The sequence below is a fragment of the Falco biarmicus genome, chromosome 7 (assembly GCF_023638135.1).
Source record: "Falco biarmicus isolate bFalBia1 chromosome 7, bFalBia1.pri, whole genome shotgun sequence".
In the NCBI taxonomy this organism is placed as follows: Eukaryota; Metazoa; Chordata; class Aves; order Falconiformes; family Falconidae; genus Falco; species Falco biarmicus.
In genome coordinates, this window is record NC_079294.1 from 58,626,460 (window position 1) to 58,650,108 (window position 23,649).

Here is a 23,649-nt window from a genome sequence, read left to right on the forward strand (position 1 = left end):
TACGTGCACTCTGTTTTACCTCAAAGACATAACGCTGTAGCAGCAGTTTTAAAAGGCCTAAACTAAAAACCACGGGCTTTGCAAAACGTTGGCTTTCTGAAGATACTTACACACTAATTTCTGCTGCCGTCTTTGCCTGAGTGAGGCAAAATCCCTGGACAGGCAAGTTTTGCCTCTCCACAAGGCCTGTACTTCTCACAAACTCCCAGGCACCTTGGCAGGATTTATTGGGTCTCCAGATTTGTCTGTTGTTGGTCATTTTATGTTGTTACAGTTTCTGAAGGGTTGTCGCCCCACCCATTGCCATTGCTAAGTGTTAAAAACCGTGCTTCTATTTTGCCATTCATACTGATGGGGAGAAAAAAGTTTTACCTCAGAAAGACATGTAAAGCCGCAATGAAATTTCCACTTACTATGCTTCTCGAAGTGCAGGCACTTAAAGATTCACGAGTGGGATATTAGGGGCTGTAAGATACCAACACAGACAGTAACCATGAGCGGGTGAGCTTGTAAACACATTCCAAAAGCTCAGCTCCTCTTAAGTGAGTGCAGCCATTCATCTTGAGGGGTAAACAGGACCTGCGAGACTGCTTGTTTGAGCCAAGCTGGCAGAACTACACACCAGAAAAAATACAAGGGGTAAAAAAAATAATGCTGTAGGGGCTTGTATTGCCAGCTTACTGTTTTCATCCCACGTGCATTTAGCCAGAGCCGGTACTGGCCCCGCTCAGGGCTGCTCCAAGCCCCAGGGCCCGCGGGGGAGCCTGCACCAGGCTGGGGGTAGTTTTTGAAGTTTCTCTGTTGCCAGCTACATTCTGACAGGAATGGAGGAAAAAAAAAAACTATTTCCTTCACACGTCGCAGCCGCTTTCCTCTCACGTCTGGACTGCGGTGGGCGAGGAGCCGAGGGCAGCGCGGCCCCACCGCCGGGCGCGCTGCGGTGTGCGGTGTGGGTGCGAGAGCAGCCTGCGGGTTCGGCACCGCCGCCTCGGCAGTGCCCTCCCGCCGGGTCGGGTCCGGGTCCGGGTCCGGGGCGGGGAAGAGGCCGGGCTGCCAGCCCCGCCGCCCGGAAGGACGGTGCCTGCCTGTCCCGTGACCGCGGCCCGCCGGAGCCGCCGCACCGCGCCGCTGCCCGCCTCAGCCAGGGGCTGCTGGCGGGGGGAGCGCCATGGCGGCAGACGCCCCCGGCACCCTCCCGGTTCAGCTGGTTGAGCAGCCCAGGTGGGTGGGTCGCTCCCCTCGGGCCCGGTCCCGGCGAGCACGTCCGCGGGCGGGGCGCGGTGTATCCCTGCGCGGGCGGGCGGTGCAGGCGGACCCGGGCGGGTGGGAGGACAGGTGGGACAGCCTGTCTCCATGCTCCTGGTCTGAGGTGCGAGAGGGTTCTGACTTGCGGTGTTTTGGTTCGCCTGGTCGCAGCCAGCCTGCCCCTTGCACGCCGCGCCGCCCCGGGAGCCCCTCTGGCGCCCGCACGCCGGCCTGGCCGTGCTTCGATTTTCCCGCCGGCTGCGCGGGGAGGCCCGCGGCCCCCTCCTCACGGGGAGGCCCTGCCGCCTCGCACCGCGGCGCGGTGGCGGGAGCGGGAAGAACTCGCTCATCATGCCTCCCGTCACTTTTTCTTCTGTCAGAATTTTGGGGATACTGGTTACCTCCTCGTCTTTCAGCAATGATTCCCTGGCAGGGCTGAGCCCGGCCCATGGCGACAGCACTCACCGGGCCAGCCTCTTCCAACAGAACTGAGCTGCAGGCCTTGTGTGGAAGTCGATACACACACAGTTCAGCCTAAGCTTTTTACTTCAGTTGGCAACGGAGAAGGCTCGGTTTTTTAAACTTTTGTTACTTGGGTGTGCTAGCAGCGTGTTTCCCTGCGAGTCAGGTGGGAAGCACGAGGCCGGCGTTGCCAGAGCTGGATGTGTGAAGTTGTGAGGGATGCCTCAGTTTAGCACTTCTGACAGCCATCTCTGATGTAGGTGCTTAAAATGCGGTGTGCGTGTTGCAACATCAAGGCCAAAGCCTGTAAATAGTCTTTCATCAGGCCTGCTTGTAAAACCCACATTAAAAAAAAAAGAGATCCATCAGCACTTAGATAAACACGCCCCCATGACTGCTCTGTTCTTAGTCTCTTGGTACCAATGCCCACTATAAAAATATCTGTGAAACCAAGAAGCATTCTGAAGGCTGACACAAAAAGGAATAAAGTTAACACCTAGAATTCTGCCAACAGATTCCCCTGTGGACTATAATATTATTAATGTGATCTAGAAAAGGGATCGTACAATGAAATGGCAGAAAATTGCTTCTGCTAATTGTAAGAGTGATAAACCAGTCAATACCAGGGCAGATTATAAAGGGAAATTATAGAGGGACCTAACACAGCTTTGTTACTGGGCACTGAGATGGGAAAAGTACTGAAAGATCTGTTAAATCACAACAAATAGTATTTTGCAGCTTTCCATCTAAAGAAATCTTACAAAGCATTTGAATATATATCGTTGGACAGTAACACAGCTTTTACAAAGAAGTACAAACTAAATAACTGACTGTGAAATTTTGTTACATCTGTTTTTCATTGCCATCTTCTTACTTACGCTTTGCATTAACTAGGCTTTCAGTTCTAGTTTTAGACTAAATGTAGGAACCTTAGCAGGGTTCCTGTTTTTTTGTTAGTAGGCTAGGGTTTTTTTTGTTGTTGTTAGTTAGGAGTTTTGTTAGTAGCCTAAACCCCCAAAACCTAAATTTAATCAGCTACCTGCTTTAAAGCATACCCAACAGGGTATGCCAATGAAATATTGTAAGTCCCATTTTAGAGATTATTTTTCTTGTATTCTTACTGCTTTTTCATCATTCTAGTCTGTTGCTTATGTTAATGAATGTTAATGGGTTAGTGTGTGACCTAAATTGCTTTAAGGTAGTTTTGAAGTGTATCACTATCAAATTTCTCATTCTTCACTAAGACAATGGCTTAATCTCTTCTTGTTCCTACATGACACGATAAAGCATCCCCACTTTGCAACACAGGGTGGAAGCCAGACACCTTTACAGTCTTAGGAAACAAAGCAATATGCCACATTTTCCTTTGTGTTGGTATTTTCAGTGGCACATCTGATGCCTCCAAACGGAAAACCAGAAGAACTTTCTGGGAACTGTTGCTGTAAACCTGTAGAGTAAATACTGTCAAAGTCAGTCATAGGGATAACCCGAGGTTTGGAATTTTAGTTCTTTAGCATTTGTACAGGCATGGGGTAGTGTCTAAAATGGAAATTGATAGAAGTCAAAACTTAGAAGAAAATTAATTTGCTCAGGCCTGGTGTGGTCAGATCTGACTTTGAAGGGAGTACCTCTGTGTGTGCGTGTGTGAAATCCCAGTACCACAAACAGTTGGTCCACACTGCTGGATTCTTCCTCAATAGCAAACAGTTTTACAGAGTTGTAGCATAGGAAAGGTAGGTGGAGGCTATGGTACTTTGTTAAACCAGGCAACTGCCTTCCCTGCTTCTGTTTGGAACCAACCTAGAGAGATGACTTAAATAAAATAAGGCCCCTTCTATCTTTTTCAAGTGAACATACACACTTCTTATTAATCAGAATATTCTAAATAGAGTCTTCTCTGTCACAATCAATGTTCTGTGAAGCGCAAAAGCAGCTTAATGTTGCTCCTGTAACACAGAAAACTCTGTACACTTGAATCAAATTTACTTCAAGAAACATTGAAACTTCCTGCCTTTTATGTAAATGTAGTCCTTTTAAATGTTTCTAATCTGCTTTTCAGGTTGCAGAGGCTGAAGGAGATGTTTATATCAAAATTTGGATCGGCTCCCAAGTTTTATGTTCGTGCACCCGGGCGAGTCAACTTAATAGGTAAAAGAAAAATTAATCTTCTCTTATTTTGTCTGCCATTATGGAAGCCTGGTAGTTTCAAATATAAAATCAAAGTAATGTTGGTCTTAATTTTGGGTTTTTTTTTTTCAGAGAAGTTGCTTGTGATAAATGGAGAAGAGAATATACTTCACTAGCTTTTACTGTGCCTCGTTATAATAAAATGCACACTGAAATATCAGTTTTGGAAAAGGCATAGACAGTAGCAATGGTTTTGAAAACTGGAGTAACTTGCCAGCTTATGGTTGGATACCATTTTTTTTAAAGGATTTGGAAATCTAATCTAAAGTAGTTGATGAACAGTGCATCCACAAATTAAATCAGTGTATTTTTTGCTCTTCCATTATAATTTCAGTTACCAAATATAACCAGCCACACAGCAATGCATATGATAAAGCATGAAGTGATTCTACCGTCATCTCCTCTTCCTTACTTTTCCACAGAGATGTGTCTACAGATTTAGAATAGTTGATTGTGATTCACTGGCAGACTGGAGAGACACAATTATTTTGTGTTTAGGACTTACTTGTATTTCTGTGGCAGCCTTATTTTTGAGATTTCTCTATCCACGTTAGGATTGTGCTCTCCCTAGAGCTCAATTTCTTGCATATTCGTAAAGTAACCCTATGCATTTGAAGACATTGTAAGTAAAAGGATCATGCAAAACAGAGCTTTGAAAATCAATTAGTCTATTGTGCAATTATTGATGATTGTTATCTCAGTGTTGTGTGAACATATCATGTATATTGAATAGACAGCATATGCTAACTGAGAACTATTCCCAAGAGGGAGGCTGTTTACTACATACATTTTCTATTTGAATGGTACTTTATGTGTTGTATGCAACTTCATTAATGATTATTTAGATATAATTATTATCTTCTTGCAAAAAAGGTCCAGATGTTTGAGGGGTTTTTTTGGTTGTTTTTTTTTTTTTGGGGGGGGTGGTGGTGTAATTTTCACCACAAGCTTTATCTAGTGGCTAATGAATCACTCACACAAGCAGAGGAGATCACATAATGAGGACTCACGTGGCGCCTTTCTCTTCCAGTCGTCAGTTTTATGTGATTGATTTGACTTGATTTTTGTACTGTCACAACAGTGTACAAATAATGTGGCCATTCTCATTGCTAGACAATAATCTGCATAGGGTTTTAAAAATTATTTTTATATGCCAATGTTAAAAAGTTAATATTTATAAACAAATGTGATAGATAAAATCAATAAAGAACAGAATTTTTTGTGCAGTAACATGAAATTGAGGAAATGTGCCCCAAACTTTAAATAGTAAGAGTTGAGACTGTACTCAGAAATTGTCTTGTATGAGACAACACTGAACACCTGTAGAAGCCCTGTTACTGCTATTCTAGAAAGAATTACTCCAAAGTATATTAATTGTATGTTTCTTTGGTAGGAGAACATATAGACTACTGTGGTTATGCTGTGCTCCCTATGGCTATAGAACAAGATATCCTGATTGCAGTAGAACCTGTAAAAACTCAAGTTGTGCAACTGGCAAATACCAATTCTTTGTACTTGTAAGTAATTACTTTGTTTATTCATTAGTTTTTATGAACCTCTTTATGCAATTGCAATACAGGTTAAGTTTTCAGAGATCTGACAAACCTCCATTGCAATATAGAGCTTAATGTGTAAAATGAATTATATGAGCAGATGGAATGTCATTGACTCTACGCTGTGCATATTAGTTTTGAGCAATAGACTCACTGCTTGTGTCTTCCAATGGATGCTAAATAAAGCAGTAACCAAAAGATAAATATTTTCACTTGGTCTTTAAGCTTTGGCACATTACATCACAATTGAAATGACCTTCTCATAAGGTACCTACAGTTTCTACCAAATCTCGAATTACAGCCTTTGAATTCAGATTGCATACACAGTCACTATATTTTTATGTCTGCTCTGGCGTCAGTTTGAAATTGTGTGTTTTAAACCATAAAGTGAGAATAGGCCTCAGAATACACCATTAAGCATTGCTTGTTTTGTTGAGACACTGTTGCTTAAAAACAAAGCTAAAACATGCCCATAATTTCATAACAAAGGAGTATTTTTCAACACTTTGAATGTTACACCACATAACAAAACTGTTGACAGTATATCTCTTTTTCCCAGCCTGTTACACTGGTAGATTTATGCCTGTGGTGAATGCATATGTATAGGCCTTTGGCAAACAAGGACTAACCATAAGCCTCCGTAGAATCACAATTTCCTGTTTCATTCTTGTTTTGTGAACTGGTAAAACATGTAACAGTTCTGTAGCCCTCTTCTACACTGACAGTAGATGTTAGCTTTTAGGCAAAACAAGACAGAGAACAGGTTGCAAGAAAAAACACATAGGTATGTTTCATCATCAATCATCTGAAATGATCAGATGCCTTTTATGTTCTTTGTGCTAAAATGGTATTAAAAAGTTAGTCTTTAGAAGTTCCCAATACCTCCCCTTCACATAACATCTCTGTAATTGAGAAGTACTTGTACAGAGAACATCTGACATGATACTTCTCAAAATGCCTTCAGAAATACCAGAGGATGATAATTATCAATCAGTTTCCATCCTGTGGCAAAACTTGACAATCTTTTTTTGAAGTCAGATTTATTTTACAGAGAACTCAAATAGATAAACTAAGATTGACAAGGCAGTGAGGTTCTGTGAGAAAGAGCCAAATCGGTCTCACCAAAATAAGGATTAATTACTATTCAAGCAGTAAGAAACACCTCAACCACATGGGTTTTTTTTCACACTACTCAAAATCTCACCTCTTCTAATTATACAGAAAGATTGGAATGCTTATATGTAGCTTGGAGGAGGGGCAAGCTTTTCCAAGAATTCTTTTAAAACAGAAAGGCTAGAACAGACAATATCAGAGTATTTTTACTTTATGGGTATGTTTTTCCCAATTGCATATTTTATTAAAAGTTTCTTATATCAAACTGCTTACCTTCCAGCAGGAGGGTCGAAGGCAAGCCTCAAGATTTACTGATTTAAGATAAAGCTTGGCCATTTAGGAATTGGTTTTTATAACAAATTGAATATGATAACAAAAAAACCAGACTTAAGGATTCTGGGGATCTTGACAAATCCACATTCTGCGTTTGTGTGAATGATATCCATATGAAAGCTGCCAAAATCCAAGCCAATTTTTCTTTCATTTTCTATGCGAGAAGATTGCAGAAATGAGCAAAGTGCATTTTAAGCAGTCATTATTTTATCTTGAGAACCAGCAAATACACTATATGCCTTCCTGTTAACTGATGTTTTACTTTGTCTGATTGTATAAAAAGAATTACAATGATAAAATACTGTAGAACTTTTTTTGAGGGAAAGAGGACTTCAAATTTGCTTTCGGTTAATCACTTTCGCGCATGATTTCCATCAACTTTGGTTTTTTACAAGAACAATTTAGGATTATTGTAGAAAATAAGATAAGCAAATACAGCATTTTTTTAATCTTCATGACTTCTGACAAGTATTTTCTTTTTTACAAGTAATTTTGGTTATTTTATTATATTCATAAGCAAAATGATGTTTCATTCTCTAGGAGATAGTTACACATGACTCTCAAATGGGAAGAATTTACAGCTATTCTCAAACTTCCCTTGTATCATAATCTCAATAATCACTTTCAGATCTTTTGTGTTACTCTGGAAACCCCAGTAATTTCTGACACTAACTATACAATTCTTTGATGATGTATTGTTGATAAAGCCCTGTAAGGGGCACTATTTTGACCAGTTCTTATTGAAAGACAACTTACATGTTAAACTATACACCAATCTCTGATATTTTGGCACTGTATTCAATGTTGAAATTGCATGTATAACATATAAAATGGTAATTCTAAGTTGATACTTAAAAAGTAAGATCGTTCATCTAACACTGAGCTAGGACTAGGTTGTAGATCAGTAATACGAGTAGCTTACTGCAGCATAGCTAGCATTAGACTATACGAAAAGGAAGCAGGAGTGTGGGTCCATTTTTACATGGGTTGTCAGGTTTGGGGTTGCATAACACAAAATTGCAGCCTTTCATTGACAGAATAAAGTGAAGTTTTCAGCCGTTGTTTCAAGACAATTATATCACTGTAAAGATGCAATGCTTTATATTAGTATAACCATTCCCCCGTAGGTAACAGAATACTTACCAATAAACCACCTTCATACTGGTATTCATTACAGGTGTTAAGTAGCAGTATTTTTTTGTATAAAAATAAAAACAACACATCATTAACATATATAGTTTACAGATACAGACTGGGACTAATGTAAGAATGAAAAAATCCATTCTCTTAGCAGCTGCAGACTGTCCCCTGCTGTATAATTTCTTGAAAGTGTTTTTATTCCCATTAAACCTAAATATTTCCAGGGAATTCAGCTGCCTCTGTTCATACTGTTTGGCACACCTTGCTTGTAAAGCACAGCTTAGCCTGCAACATTTGAGTATTTTTTGTTAGCTTTTCTTAACTTTCTTGATGCCTTTCCTCTCTCTGTGTTGGGCATCTGCTGTAATGACACCAGGTAGTTACAGTTATTGGGCATTCAACTGTATAGACTTCTAAACAAATTGTGCTTCTTGGTGAGTAATGCAGGCACCTCTGAGGCCTTTGTGCATCACTCCACGCCCATTTTGACAGCACCTATCTGTGGCGTTAGTTTCCTTAGGCACATTCAGGCTTACCATTTTTATTATTTTGAAAGGAACATGGAGTAGGAAAACCATTATCAGAGTAATCCTGGAGGAAATAGATTAACTATTTTAAAATAATTTATTTTAATTATGGCTTGTAACATACAAAATGTAATTTTGCTGCATTAGTTGCCTGTTTAATTGAAGTGCCATTCAGAGCAAAGGTAATGAATTCCTGATTATGGCATTACCAGTGAGCCTGAAGTGTATTTATCTCCATTCTAGGTTTGACAGGATACGATTATTTAGATTTTCACTTCTGTGAGAGATCAAGAGAACATACATGCATCTGATAGAAGGCATGCTGCGCTCATTAAGGATGCCAAATGCAGCTCTATTTCTGAATTTATTTAATAAATTCTATAACTTAGGCAAAAATTCTTACGCTTCCTTCTAGAATAGCCTTATAGAATTGAGTAATAAAGAAGATCTGTACAAAAAAACCCTGAAAAACATTGCACTGAAAAAAACTAGCATCGGAATGTTTTTGTTCATCAGCAGGTGGCAGTAATAAGCCATGTTTTTTCAAACTAAATTTATTGACAAATTAAAGCCTCAAGGGTTTTCTGTTTTTGCAGGGATTTCAGTACTACTGTTAATAATATTCAGATTAACAAAACGAAGCCTCAATGGCATAACTACTTCCTGTGTGGGCTGAAGGGTATTCAGGTAAGCCAAATCCATTTAACTCATGAAATTAATATAGAATTAAAATACAAGAAGTGTACCTATTCGCCCTCAAAGTACTTCCCTTTATTCTATAGCTTTTCTTGACATACAGTTAAGTGTTTTTATGTTAAAATTTTAAGAGGAGATATGAGCGGGTTTGTTGTAAAGTATTTGCAGAGCACTATTTTTATTACATAAATTATAATAGCAAATAATTATTTAGTAAAGTTAGGATCAAACTCACCATCAAGATGACATTTCTGGATTTTGAAGTTAAAAAGAATGCTTTCCAATGGAATCATCTAATTGAAAAGTGCTTTTAAGAAGGTTCGGAGACTTGTCTGTCAGGATACAAAGATTGTATTTTAGTTGTTTTCTTCCTATGGAAACATTTTAAAAAACATTAATTTTCATTAGTGTTGGAAACTTACAAGTTGTGCATAACAACTGAGTGAAGCTGACTCATGCAGTAGGTAAAAGGAAATGTAAAAAGTAAGTAAACAGCATAGAGAAGAAGTATTCCAGTAAGAAGCATTATTTATCTGGATTTTCAATGTGTGGAATTTGAATGGAATTTTCACAATTTCTTGAGTACAGCTATGCAGGAAACAGCACACTTACGGTAAACGCAGGAACACCAAACAGGCAGACATTTTCCTGTCTGCTCATTTGAGCTTTATCTTCTCTTTTGTGAGCTAGCCTGTCTCCAGACTGACTTGAAGACTGAACTGCTTGTGAAACCAAGTGCTGATCATCAACCACGTTGTCCTGGGAGGCAGCCTGAACTCAAAATTGAGGCTTCCTATAAATCTCACCTGCTGATTGCAGGTGATTCATGGCCCTTTGAGGAAAAAACATGGTGACTTCTCAGCTGGATGTCAATCCAGTGATGTTTCTGGAAGGGCAGATGGGATAAACAGTGATGGCTAGGTCAGGAGCAGGTCACCACAGCCTGCCCAAATGATGGGTAAATGTGCTTTTTAAAGCACGTGAAGCTTGCCTCAGGATAGGCCATTAGGTCAAGCCGCAGGAGGATCCAATAGGTAAAGCACTGCAGACAGCCAACAAAGCCTGCTTCAAACCTGCCACAATGAGTCTTCAAAATACAAAATTTGGAACAATCAGTGCCACAAATCACTTTATTACAATCCACAGTTCTTGAACAGACCCCTACCCCTATGCTTAGACCCCAGTAAATTAATTATCTTTGCAGTAACATGAGTATTTTCAATTTTATACTGCTCAGTAACCCAGGCATTTAAATTGCATTGACTGTAGAGATATAGATTAGGTTTCTTTACGATATATTCTTTCTTATATTAAGGCTAGCATGACCAATTGACTTTATTTATTTTGCAGTCTGCTACTGAGGTTTGTTTCCTAAGGACAAGTTTTCATACTGGAACGTCAATTTGCAAAGCAGGTTTGCAGACTCTAGCACTGGCAGAAAATAAGCATAAATGTTACAGACTTAAGAAACACTGAAATACAAGTACTCAGAGGGTCCAGCGGGATAATCTGTTTATATTAAGTTGAACACGCTATCCTTTTGGGACAGAACTATTGCAGACCTTGGCAAAGTCCATTTTCATTTTTGAAACTGAAGTACGTTTTCTATTTAAACATTGCGTGATAAGTTTGCAAGCCTGATTCACATTCAAGACAATCCAGAAACTGTGGATCAGTTTCTGGTTACTCAAGCATTTTCTGTTTTTGAACAAGCATGGCTAGTGTTGTTCATGAAGGGGCATGGGCATCAGAAGTATTTTAGGTATGAATTCCCTTATATTTGTAGAAAGGGAAACTTAAAATAATTTGAAGTGATGGTAGAAGACATTAACCTTCTTTGTGTTTGCTGATCTCTACCATTTGCATTTATGGTTGAAGTTGTTACAGGAAAAATAGCAGAAATCTTTTTGAAGGTGGGCATTTCTTTATGGGAGCATTGCTATTTTTTCTGATTATTGACATGGTAAAATAGTTTATTGACGTATGAATCTGTATCGGAACGTAGCCACTCATATACCCCCCCATATACATTCAATGATTTCTTAATAAGTACTGCATGTTTATTTCAAACTAACAACAGAGAGCAACTTATATTAAAGTGATTATAAATAAAAAGACAAAGCAACTAAAGAGTAATTAAAAGAGCATGTACATGAGGATTTATGACTTCTGGATTAAATGTATTATCTGTGATATCTATCATGTGTGTCTATATTTTAAACTTTATTCTAAGAATAGCATGACAGAGACCCATCACCGCTGGTAGGTATGCCTTTGTGCCTCATAAAGCATAGTGTCCTTCATGTACCATTGTGGTTTTCTCAGTGTCAGTCCCGTGAGTACTTCAGGAGGTAGGAGTATCCGGCTTTGAATACAGCTGCATGGCTACTAGTTCCCCATCAGCGTGATGTGGCTCCCTATAACCACATGCCAGCATTAGAAGTGAAGCATGAAGTGGACCTTAAGCTCTTCAGGATGCTTTAAGTGAGGAGCTGTGGAGAAAAGGACAAAAGTAGGGTATAAAATGATTGTTAACCTCTGGTACTGTCACTACGGCAGCTCAGAGCAGAGCCAGTTGCTGCAAAACCCACCCACGAAGCTTCGTAAATTCTTGGGCGTTTAGCCCATACTGAATTCTGCTTGGGGTACAGTTCTGTCAGCTCATATATGTTTGTGTACAGGAATTGCAGACATACCTTTGGCTAAAGCCGTACCATTGGCTTTGTTTTTAAGGAGTAGAATGAGACTTTTGCTTTATTTTGGAGATACCAGAAGCAGGTCCTTGGTTCCAGCAACTCAGCAGAAAGATTCTCTTTCGAAGTATCAGATAATTGCAAGCCTGAGCCTGTCTGTACTTGAAACTGAGATTGTTTATTTTTTCATTGTTAGGAACATTTTGGTCTTAATAACCCAACTGGAATGAATTGTCTGCTAGATGGAACCATCCCTCCAAGTTCTGGTCTCTCTAGCTCCAGTGCTTTGGTGTGCTGTGCAGGACTCGTGACACTAAGAGCTAATGGAAAAACCCTCTCTAAGGTAATTTACTGTAAAACACGAGAGTGTCAGCAGTAAAATTCTACTTAAAATTAAATATTGTTAATACTTGTAAACATTAAAAACACGATACAATTGTTTTTGCAAGGAGTTGTTGGATATAAACTTCAGATATTGCACAACTGAGCAAACATCTTTGGCCAAATTTTGGCAGGATTTGAATTTGGCAAGAAAACAGGCTTACATTAAAGCTGAAAAAAGGAGCATTATTGTAAGCCTGTATTTTGGCCAACCATCAGGTCCATGCCTGGACCAGATGTGCTATCTGCAGGCCAGGACTGAGGATATATGTGCTGAAGCATGTGGACCACACCCCCGAGGCCTTTACCCTCTCCCTGAATGACTTTTCATGGCTTTAACAGCAGAGCATGTGTTGGAGGCCTGTGGAACAATTTCTTGATAAATTATATAATCAGCACAAAGTGGAGGTAAAATCCTTCCATCTGACTCTCCTTATTCTCTTCACAGGTTTTTTGGAACGAACATATTTACAATCCAAAATGTATTCCTCACTTTTTTAAACAAACATTAGTCTAAAAACAAACCCCAAGTATGTGACCTGTTACCAGTACAACTGTTAATAGAATTTGGCTCATGTAATACTGATTTCTGGAGGAGTCATGGTCCTTGAAGGTGCCATATGGGAATGAAGTTCTCTCCAGTAAAAATGTCTGGTTAAGTGAAACTAGGATCTTAAATTAGAACATTGTCAGGAAGAGAAAAGAACAGATCTAAATGTGACTTGTTATGCATATTTGTGCCTATTGTCTAAGGCAGACATTCCCAAATTGTGGTACAAAGCCAACTTAAAGTGGTACATGATGATGGCAGCTTTTAACTGTGCTTGTGTACAAGCATTTACCTGAGCCAGGAGGTAAACAGATCCACACAGAAGTTTTTGCTTATCAGTTGTGACTTACTTCTCTATGTAGCTGCAGCTGCAGCGATCTGCTCAGCGGTAAGTGCTCCATCCCACACTGCAGAGCGCAGTGCTTGCTTCAGGACGGTATCGGGCAGGGTTAAGGCAGAAAGAAGCAGGGCTTGCGAGGCAGGCTGACTTTTTAATGTAGGAGGATGTGGCTACATTCACTGTCACCCTGCTTTGTGTTAGTGCACTGTGTGTCAAAAGGTAGGTAAGGGACCGGACATTTAACAGCGGCTCTAGTTTCTGAGGTGAGACACGTAGTGCAGTGGCAGATGAAAGTATGGAACTGAGGATCCCACTTTGATGAACGAGACTTTGAAGTAAGAGGGTTGGAGGTGGCAGACATGCTTCTTTATACATGCCTGCCTGGCCTGGCTAGAAGCTTCTGGTTTTGCATAGGTGGTCTTATTACAGGGCACCACCGTCTCTGATGGTGGTAATCAAATGAGCTAAGCTTGGGAACTACAGATCAAAATCACTGGAAAGCATGTGTTCAGAAATTGGGCATCTGCAAAATCCATTAAACTGACAGGTCAAGAAAGCCCACATTTTACTAGGTAGTAGAAATCTGTATTTGGAAAACCAGAAGCCAGGTTTTCATTATTCCAAGAAATACTGCACAGCTTTCTTCAGAGCATAAATGATACAGTGTGTATCTTGAGCTGAATTTGCACAAGGCTTGGGAGTACTGGCCAGCATTATGCCAGACCTGTTCTAAAGAAAGGTGCAAAACTCCTTTTGGCATTTTCTTGTGGGGGAACAGAAGGAAGAGAGAGACTCCACTGAATGTCTTTCCTTCTCCTCATGTGTCCTGTTCAATCAACCCGAAATCTCTTCTGCTTGCTCTTTGGAAAACGTGCTGAAAGTTAATCTTGTGTCTCAAATGCAGTTGGACAAACACATGAGACACAATTGCACATTTTTGTCAGGAAATTTTGCTATCTGCAGCCAAATATTTTGCACTTGTGAGGAAAAATGAGCAATTAATGCACAGAGCAGAATTCCCAATAGCCAACGTAACCAAGGTTCTCTGTGCTTGCATAGACCAAGACACCTGGTTGTGGTGGTTAAGACAGAGGATGACAGCTCTGAAGACTGATTACTTTTGTCCAGACTCTAAGTTTTCCCAAATCTTACAGGACAGTAAAACCAAGTTCAGTCTTCTTGGCTAATTTATGATTTAGCATTAGAGACCTCTTATATCTAGCTAAATCCAGATTCTCTGTTGCTCTGAATTTATGCTTAGCCTCACAGAACTGCCTTGTATAAGGCAGAGCTAGTCCGAGTATAAATTAGAGCAATCTAGGCATGCAAGCCCTCAGAAGTATAAAACGTGCTCTGGCCACTTCTTTCCAGCTCCTAATGCATCCTGTGCTGGTGTCAAATGGTATCTGTGCAGGATCTAGTAATGCTGGCTGTATCAGCTGGGAGCTCCCCTCATGGCAGGGGAATTCTTAGCTGACCAGAAATAGGGGCTTTCCAGATCCTTTCTGCTAGAAAGCAAACCAGGACCTTGCATTTTTAGGGCTCCGGATATTTATGTGTTTGTTTATTTTTAAGGAAGAAATACCGCTTCACCTCTCCCCTTTGTCTTTTTTTTTTTCAAATGCTTAACAGTTGCAAAAGTTGTAAATGGTAGTATTTATAAGTGACAGTATTTGGTCATGGTAGTAATTTTATGAGAAAAGATTGACTTTTTGCCCCTCATTAGTCTGATGGACTTTGCAAAATCTTAATACGATGGTCTGTAGCAGCAGGACATAGAAACTATTGGCTTTGGAATCAAATTTGGCTGAATTGTAGGGCTTCTGTAGCCAAAGTTATGAAAAACTGACCTTTTACTGAATGGAACATTTATCTGTTTTGTTTCTGTGAAACTATTTTTATAAGAATATTTTAGTTATATGCTCTTACTCCTGATAAATGTGAGTTTAAAATAGTAGCTGTAAAGTAAAAGTCATTGAAATTTAGAGCTTTTATGAGATAACACTTCCAGTGTGAAGTTTGGGCCTATGAAAGAGCCAAAAAAACCCAAAATGAAAAATATTGTAAAAGCATGGCTAGAATTTCATGGTGGCTTACTTTAAAAATAGCACTTTTTTGACATTGAAAACAAAATCAGAAAAAAAATGCTCTCACTAATTACTGTGTGTAGCAGTCTGCAATAGGGCATTGTTTCAGTGTGCATACAATATTTTTTTTAAAAAACCCATCACACACATACACAATAGTTTAGGGAAAATACCAGTCCAAGACAATTCAGCCAGATGTGCAGTGCTAACCAGTTGCAGCAGTGCAATAGCATTCAAATAACAAGATGGAAAATTTAGAATGCGATCTTTAAAAAGAATCCATTTTTCTCCTCCAAACAGGATACCAGTCTAAGACTGTGTTGGCATCACTCAAAGAACAGCAATACTCAATAGTAGCTTTTGATTTTAAAGTGATTTTTATTTTACTGTTACAAAATCATTCTTTTGTACAACTTTTCATCAGAAGATACTTTTTGTAAAGGAAATAGAATAATGCTCTAAATTGTCCCAGCTTTGTGTTTTATGGTAGGAATTAATAAGTACAGAAAATCACTTAGTACTTTTGAATAACTAGATTTACTTGAAAGATGTGATGATATTGTTGCTGTCCAAATGTTAAATCTTGCAGTACTAAGTTCTGTTCAGCCACCCTAACATTTTTTCTGTTGCTAAGACTGGGCAGCTGTGCACATAGTTATTGGGAAAAATAGATCAAAAGCAAATAGGGTTTATTTAATTTAATGTGAAATGTTGAGCATAGGAAGTTGAATTATTTTTGGCTCTATCTAGACTGAGAAAAATCTTATATCAGACAGAATGATAAATAAAGGACCTGAATCTAATCTGTAATGGCACAGTGTCCATTGGCTCAAATTTTCTCGAACTATGGCTTGGAGTGCGGAATTTTCAAAACATTCAACATTAAACAGTTACAATACCTGGTAATTCATTCATTTCAATGGGAGGATAGATAGGCCAACTGGAATCCTTTCTACTTTGTTTCTGAAGCCTGTATATAATAAGGAAAGGGCTTCAATCGAGTACTTTACCACTTCCTAATAATTTTTCTAATGTGCAATAGGGCTTTAATATCTAGCTATCTGCCAAAGAAATCTGTGAGTAATCATATTGATAGTGTGACTTTGAAATTAATAACATGTGCTGATAGTACTGGTTAGGATTTTATAATACTGCTGCATCAAAAATGTTTGATAAATGCATGCTCACGTTATTTATATGAGAAACTCACATTGCTTACACAAAAAGTGGTACACAGATACTGTATTTTAAAGTACCGTTAATATTGAGAAACGTTAAAGTTTCTCTTTTCCTGTGGAATTAAAACCTAGGGTTCTTTAACTTGTTAAGTTTCACCATGTGTGTTTGTAATCAAGGGGAAATGCAGAGTACTTCGGAGCAGTGGTAATCAAAGGCCGTAATCTCTCATCAACCAAATTGATAACCTCCTATTTGAGCATGTTAGAGGGCAGACAAAGTCAAGCTAAGATTGCTGTGCTTATGAGGACATCCAGATACTATCTGACAAATATTTTCCCATTTTGAAAAAGAGTAAGCATAATTACCTTGCAAAACATATATGAAGTTTAGCTAATTGGGGTTTTGTATGCAAACTGGAAGCAGATGGTGACTTTCAGCAATCTATTTCTAGTCAAGACCAGATACAAAAAATAAGGACATTTCTGGTGGTAAAAATAACCTCAAAATTTGGGCATCATTTTATACCTTAAGAAATGAAACATAGTGCCTTATATTTCAGAAATTCTTTTCATATATATACATATGCATAAAATGTGCACAGATTAAAAAAAAAATCACCATCTAACGACATTAAATATGCCTTAAGTGATAGAGAATGTTTTCATCTTACTCTAAAATACTCTTCTTTATCTAGAAATGTTTCTTCTCTATTTTCTGTCCTTTGTGCTGTGAACCAAACCCTGTAGAATTTCATAGAAAACCTACACTAAATTTGCCATAAAATGACCAACATTACTTGTAAAGGGAAGCAGCAGACTGAGTGACTTTTCAGATTGAACTGGCCAAATTGTTAATGAGAGAGTAAATGTACGTACTGGACTTTTGGCTCAATAGGTATTTAAATACTCCAGTCACTTAAATTTGCATGCTGAAGAGACTTTTGGAGCACTGAAAATGACAGTCTAAAAATAACATGTATTAACAAACGTATTTTTTTCATGGAGCTTCCCTTCACAAACAATAAAATTTAAAACAGGACGAAAACTGTCTTTATTTTAAAGATTAGCTATTACTACTCCTGCATTGGTATACGCAGAAAATCTAGCATGTTTAATTTTCACCAAAATGAACTTACATAAAACCTCTGAGGCAGATGTAATTTAATACTATCATTTTATAGAGAAGGTTGCTTTGTTTTGGCTGCTGTCATTCTGGATTTGTATATATCAAGTTTCTGGGTAATGTAGGGTGAGCTGTTCCAAAAAAGTACTAAGCAACACTAATTCTGTTTTACTAACAAATATTTGCCTGTCTCCTACTCACTAATTGTCTTACTCTTTTAAGGGGTTTAGTCTTACACGAGTTTACTTCTTTAAAGGTCTATGTGAGATTGAAAGGGATTGATCACCGGTATGGAGCATATTGACAGTGACAGTTATATAGGGACAAATTCTGTCACAGTTTACATACTGTCCAGACCCATTGCATGAGTGAAAATTGGAGCAGTCGGCCCTTGGCCTCTTTGTGAGCCCGGGGACTATTAAAGGTGAAACTCCCTTATCTGTTCTCACTTAGCTATTTCTTTAGGTTTCTATATTTAGGAATTTTTTTACAAGTGATCATCTGTTCACTTTCATTATTCCTCGGATACCTAAATACCTTTGTACATTTAGGCCTTCATGTTCATCATCAATAACATCAAACTAAGAGAAACTAAAATGATGGGGCAACAGAGAATCAAATGAGCTGTAGCAGATGGTTCATAATTTATCATGCTGCTGAAGTATCAGGGTGTATGTGGCCAATTCAAATACAGTGTTGGATTGTGCCTGGAAACAGTCTGAAAAATACTTTTTTATCAGTTCTTTAACATTTCTGGAAGACCAGAAATACTCAGATGAAAATCAAAACCTGAATTTTAGGTGTTTCATATTGAAGTGTAAACAAGCAGAGAAAAATATATACTAGTGAAAAGGATTATTTTACTGAAAACTCACTTTTTCCATTAAAAATCCAAACCAAGGTAACATGATGCAGAGCTATTGATGAGTTCTTACTACAATAAATCTCTCCATCTAAAGTAATGACACATAAGGCAACTAATAATAAAAATCACAACCCTTCTTTGTCAGACTAAATTATATCTCCACTGATATGATTTCCCAGATTAGACTTTCTGCATGCTGGATAGAAATCTTGTGGCTGAAAGATAAAAACAGATTTAAGTGGTAGTAATTTCTGTCTTTGTAACTCAAGATTGACTTGCTTCTTATCAGGGAGAACCTTAAATTGTTTCAAACAAAAAACAGAGATAGTTAGTAGAGATCTTAGATCAAAGGCTAGCCTAGGTCTGCACATGGGGGCCAGTTGCCTGGTGGACAAACTGGTAGGCACTGCCTCCTGCAATAGGCTACATTCTGAGCAGACTTTAGAATTAAGCTTCTGAAAGGGAACAGCCTGAAAAAAATACATTTTGTACATTGTTAGTTTTAGATTTTTCCAAATGCTCCAACTAAACTTGTCTAAAATCTAAGAGTTCAGTTTTGAAATCCTTGAGGGACAGCAGCTTCCTTAAATAGATTATTACTTCGCATAGATTTCTTAACGTTTAATTGCCTATTAGGCAAGTGAGTGAATTCTATGCATTGAGATTCTACTCCTGATGATGTTGCTTTATATTGTTGTAATTATGGATATTCTCATTTAATGTGTTGTGTCTTTTTTTGTTGGATAAACAGCAACAAAACCTTAATATATATTAATTATAATACCAAAATAGGTATTTTCTAATAGATATAATTATATAAAATAAATATATAATTAATATTTATTAATATCTCATGTAACTCACTGATACTAAATGTCTCCCACGGAAGCACAGCCAACCTGGCACGTGTTCTTGCCAACAGCTATAAAAGTACTGTTCGCATTTTTGTGTGTCATACTGGGTCTGGCATTCAAAAGCTGTGACATTTAGTGGTTTTTTGAGAGGTGACCAGGGAGATTTCAAGGTTTAACTCACCTACCAGCTACTACTACTGTCATGTTATGCTCATCCCTCTCCTGTGTTCAGAGGCTGAACAGACCAGTTGTACAATACAGCTCAGGGTATTGCTAGACTAACTTTAGATATCTAAGTTTCCATCCCAGCTTCCCTGCTACTATTCCTCCGTTTTATAGACCTCACTAGAGCCAACAGATTGCTTCAGCCATGCCACTGCAAAGCAGGTTTAAACAAAGGGACTTTGCACAGGAGTGGCTGATGTGGTCACAAAATCTCTCCTGTTGACCATAGTGTCAGGACAGTGACCTCAGTGAAAGAGCTGGAGCAGTAGTGCTGAACCGGTTGAGACTGTATTACCATACGTCTATGCAACACTAATGAATGTATATTTTATGTGGCTCATTTGCCAGATAAAAATAGCAAAAGATAGAGTTGACATTTACTCTAAGGTAGTCTAAGAAAAGCTGTAAGTCTGCCTCTTTCCTTTCTTACAAACCAAGAAAGTTAAACTGAAAAAGATTCAGGGGAAAGCTGCATGGATGATCAAAGGTACAGAATGACCTCCATAAAAGTAAGCTAGGACTCTTTGGAAAAAGGCACTTGAAGGAGGAAGTGTTAGAGGTCCATAAAGTGATTAATGTGATTGGTGGAGTGGGCAGGAATCGAGTGTTCATTGCCTTTCACATTGTAACAGCCGGAAGGTATTAAATGAAGCCAGTCAGGTGCATATTAATAATCAACAAAAGGAGGTGTTTCTCACCTGGCCAGTAAAAGTCCTAGTTACTGGATCTACATGTTAAAATTTTAATGCATTAAAAGGCAGTCTGGACAAGCTAATATATAAGAAATCCATTGTAGGTAAGTAAGTGTGCAGAATTCACATTCAGCGCAGGAATTTATCAAAACCTGACATTCTGGGGAGATACTGACAATTCCTCACTTACTCACGGGCATTATATGCACTTCCCTTCTTGGCTAGTTTGTTTGTTGTGTTTTTTTTCAGGGAGGTGAGAGCAAGGGAAACATAGCCTGATGTTTGAGCTTTATTTTTTTAATTACTACATTAAATATATCACTTTGCTTGTTTAATAGTGTAGATGACAGCTTAGGAGTTAGGTCCACATGATCGTTATTATTCACAGATGATGACCTGTCCTATTGGAACAACTTCCTGGAACAATAATACAGAAATACATGGATCACAGAACAGCTAGTATAACGACATTTTTGATCCATCTGATGACATAATTTTTTTCCTGGAGTCATAATGCTACTATTCAGATCCATTTTTACTTTGATTTTAGTATCTTTTTATTCCACTTTTCTTTACCATAATCTTAAAAAGGTTTTAAACTCACCCTGCAAAGGTTTCCCTGAGACTATATTCTTGAGAGAAATAAGCCACAATACTGGAAATAGCGGGGGGATTGAATTCTCATTTCAGCTTTGTGACTGATTGCCATGACTTTGAAGAAATCATGTAAATATCTGTGCTGTCTTTAAATTGAAGATAACAGCAGCCTTATAGGAATGCTTTTAAAGTAAAGTATGTAAAATTCTATGAAGACTTAAATTATGATTTATTCGTGTTTTTGAAATACTGCTTTAGGGATGGAAAAAACATGCTAATGAGTCTTGGGAGCATAGAACTAGTTATGTTTTGTGGTTGGCTCGAAGTGATCTCTCGTGCATATCAGAGTACGTGGGGTGGAAGTGTAGTCTATGTGCAGATAGGGTTTATTCTTGCTGCATATTTCTTATGGTTCTTCATGAAGAACAAATTTCTGCTTTCACCTAGCTGTACAAGAAAGCTTGTTTAGGTCTTCTGTGAAATAGGGGCGACTGTTTATTTTATATGTGTAACACTTGTATTTTGAACTCTGGCAAGGAGTGGCTGGCCCCTCTGACCCACCTGCCTGGCACGTGGTGCTGTGGTGTAGCCTGGGGAGCTGCCCCCCTCAGTGCGGCTGTGAAAGTTCTCCGAGTTACTTCTCTGCAGGAGTGCAGGGCAGCCGGGAGGAAGGTGGAGATGCATGCCTAGGTATTGTTCAGACCTTCAGACAGTTCAGATGTGGCCAAATTGTGCAGTGAAATCCGGGATCTGAGCAGCTCTGTATTTTTACAGGTGAGCCATACACTACAACAGAGATAGATAAATCAGAGATGATTCGAAGAGTCCTAAAGAGCTGCTGAGTGTTGCAAGTTGGATGGAAACAAAGTATTACTCCGAGATAGGCAAAAGTTATTTCATTACATGGCTCCAGCAAATTTTTTCCTTAGAGATATTTTCTGTGGGTGCCTAAAGTCAGAGAGCTTGTGTAGCAAAAATTTTTTTTTCAGTTTCTAGTAATGCAGTCACACATATTTATAATATTATCATCTAAGAATCGCAAGTAGCAATTACTAATTACAAGGAGGAGGAAGATACGCCTCATTTTACTGAGGAAATGGAGCCATGATGAATTAAAGGGACTTTCCCTGAATCACGAGAAACTTAATGTGGAGCTAGAAATTGAGCCCAGACCTCCCAACATTCGGTTCACTGTTTCAGTCACGTGACCACCCCCTTCCAAGTATCAAATATGTACACAAGGCTCTCCAGTTTAGTCTTCACATTCATTTCCAAAGCTACAATTCAATTCCTCTGATCTTTGCCCTTTCACTCATTTTAGCAAAAAGGCAAACATTTGCCCATTTGTCTCAATAGTAAGTAGAAGCCGCTTTCTATACAGATGACGATTTCCTCTCCATTCACATGCTTCTCATCCTAGTATTAGAAGGCCAGCCTGTGTCAGCAAGGGCCTGTTTAAATTAGAAACCAAATGATGTTTCAGGGATGCCTTGGGCTGTCTTGTGGAGAGGGCTCTTCTCAACCCTTGCCAGTTACTACTTGGTGGTCCTGCCAATCCTTGCTAAGTTTCAAAACAAAAGTTGCTCAAGCTCAGTGCTGTTAGCCCAGCATACGCAGCTGGACAGCTGGTGAGCTGGGGCGAAGCAAGGCCCAATGCTTAACCAGGCACAATTCACCAGACCATGTAAAGGGACAGGGGAGTGGCACTGTCCTAATTGTTAACATTCCTCCTCTGCAAGACTTGTCCTGATATTTATTTAATAAGTCCAGGCTCATAAAGTCTAAACGATTTAAGCAATCAAGCAGTAGCTGATGTGTATATGAAGATGACATGCAGCCAGACTAAGTGAAGTGTGTGAAATGTTTAATTTCTGACTTCACAAAGCTTTTATCTGGCAATTGCAGATGAAATAATACCTCAGGCAGCTGTGTCCAAGAGTGGAATATACATTGTGAGTACCTCAAGAGCTGTGCTTCAGACCAGGTTTGCACAACCACAGCTCCTATTTAAGTGTGCATGATCAGTGTGCTGGCATGGTCTTCTCAGCGAGTTCTGTTGCTGCCAGTGAGTAATGCTCATGAACTCCAGCTTGATGTCTCCTGCCAGTGGCTACAAAAATCAGGGCATGGTATTGCTCTTTTCTCAGAGGGGCGAAAGGCAGGTTCAGCAGAACTGGCTGAAACTTGCCAGCATTTCCACATCCCAGCAACAGATGTTTGTAAATAGGCGCGCCTTCACATGTAGAAAGATGCGAGTGTCTAGAGACTGCTGTGTGTGGAGGTTTGTCCTTATTTTTCTGTGTAGCTGTTACTGAGTATTTTAGCATTAAAGGGGGGGGGGGGGGGGCGGGGGGGGGAAGCATCATTACATTCGTTAGCATTTCATTCAGAATTATTGCCAACTTGTAGTGGAGCAGGGACATACCGTGACTGGATGTTAAACTGTCACCGATGGGATGAAGAGGTCTAAGGCTCAACCTGGAAATGGGACTGCTTGGAGTGAACATGGGACAAGGGAGGAGAAACGAATTATGACGATCATGATCTTTAGCAAAAGTTGGGCACTGGGAGATGGCTTTTGTTAAAAAGAACGAACACCAGAATGTGCGATGTTTGTGTACTTTCTCAGGAAAAATGGTAGAAGCATTATCTCTTATTTCAGCTCATCTTTAAAGTACACAAAGCAAAGTCGGTACAGAAAAGGAGAGTATTTTTGCTGATTGTACTTTTATGCTCTCTTCTTAACGGTCTTTTTCTTGTGACTGGTCATTTACCATGTTTGATTCAAAGAGATCCAGTCTGTATAGT

At 39.1% G+C, this 23,649-nt stretch overlaps 1 protein-coding gene across 1 annotated transcript in view; it reads left to right on the forward strand.

Moving 5' to 3' along the window:
* The first annotated feature begins 911 nt into the window (after positions 1 to 911).
* The window catches only part of GALK2 (galactokinase 2), a 48,892-nt gene continuing 26,154 nt past the window's right edge, over positions 912 to 23,649 (forward strand). The window contains exons 1-5 of the mRNA XM_056346338.1: positions 912 to 1,221; positions 3,767 to 3,855; positions 5,288 to 5,411; positions 9,157 to 9,247; positions 12,146 to 12,292. Of these exons, the coding sequence (XP_056202313.1) occupies positions 1,169 to 1,221; positions 3,767 to 3,855; positions 5,288 to 5,411; positions 9,157 to 9,247; positions 12,146 to 12,292 (504 nt within the window). The 5' untranslated portion in view covers positions 912 to 1,168. The remainder of the gene's footprint in view (positions 1,222 to 3,766; positions 3,856 to 5,287; positions 5,412 to 9,156; positions 9,248 to 12,145; positions 12,293 to 23,649) is intronic.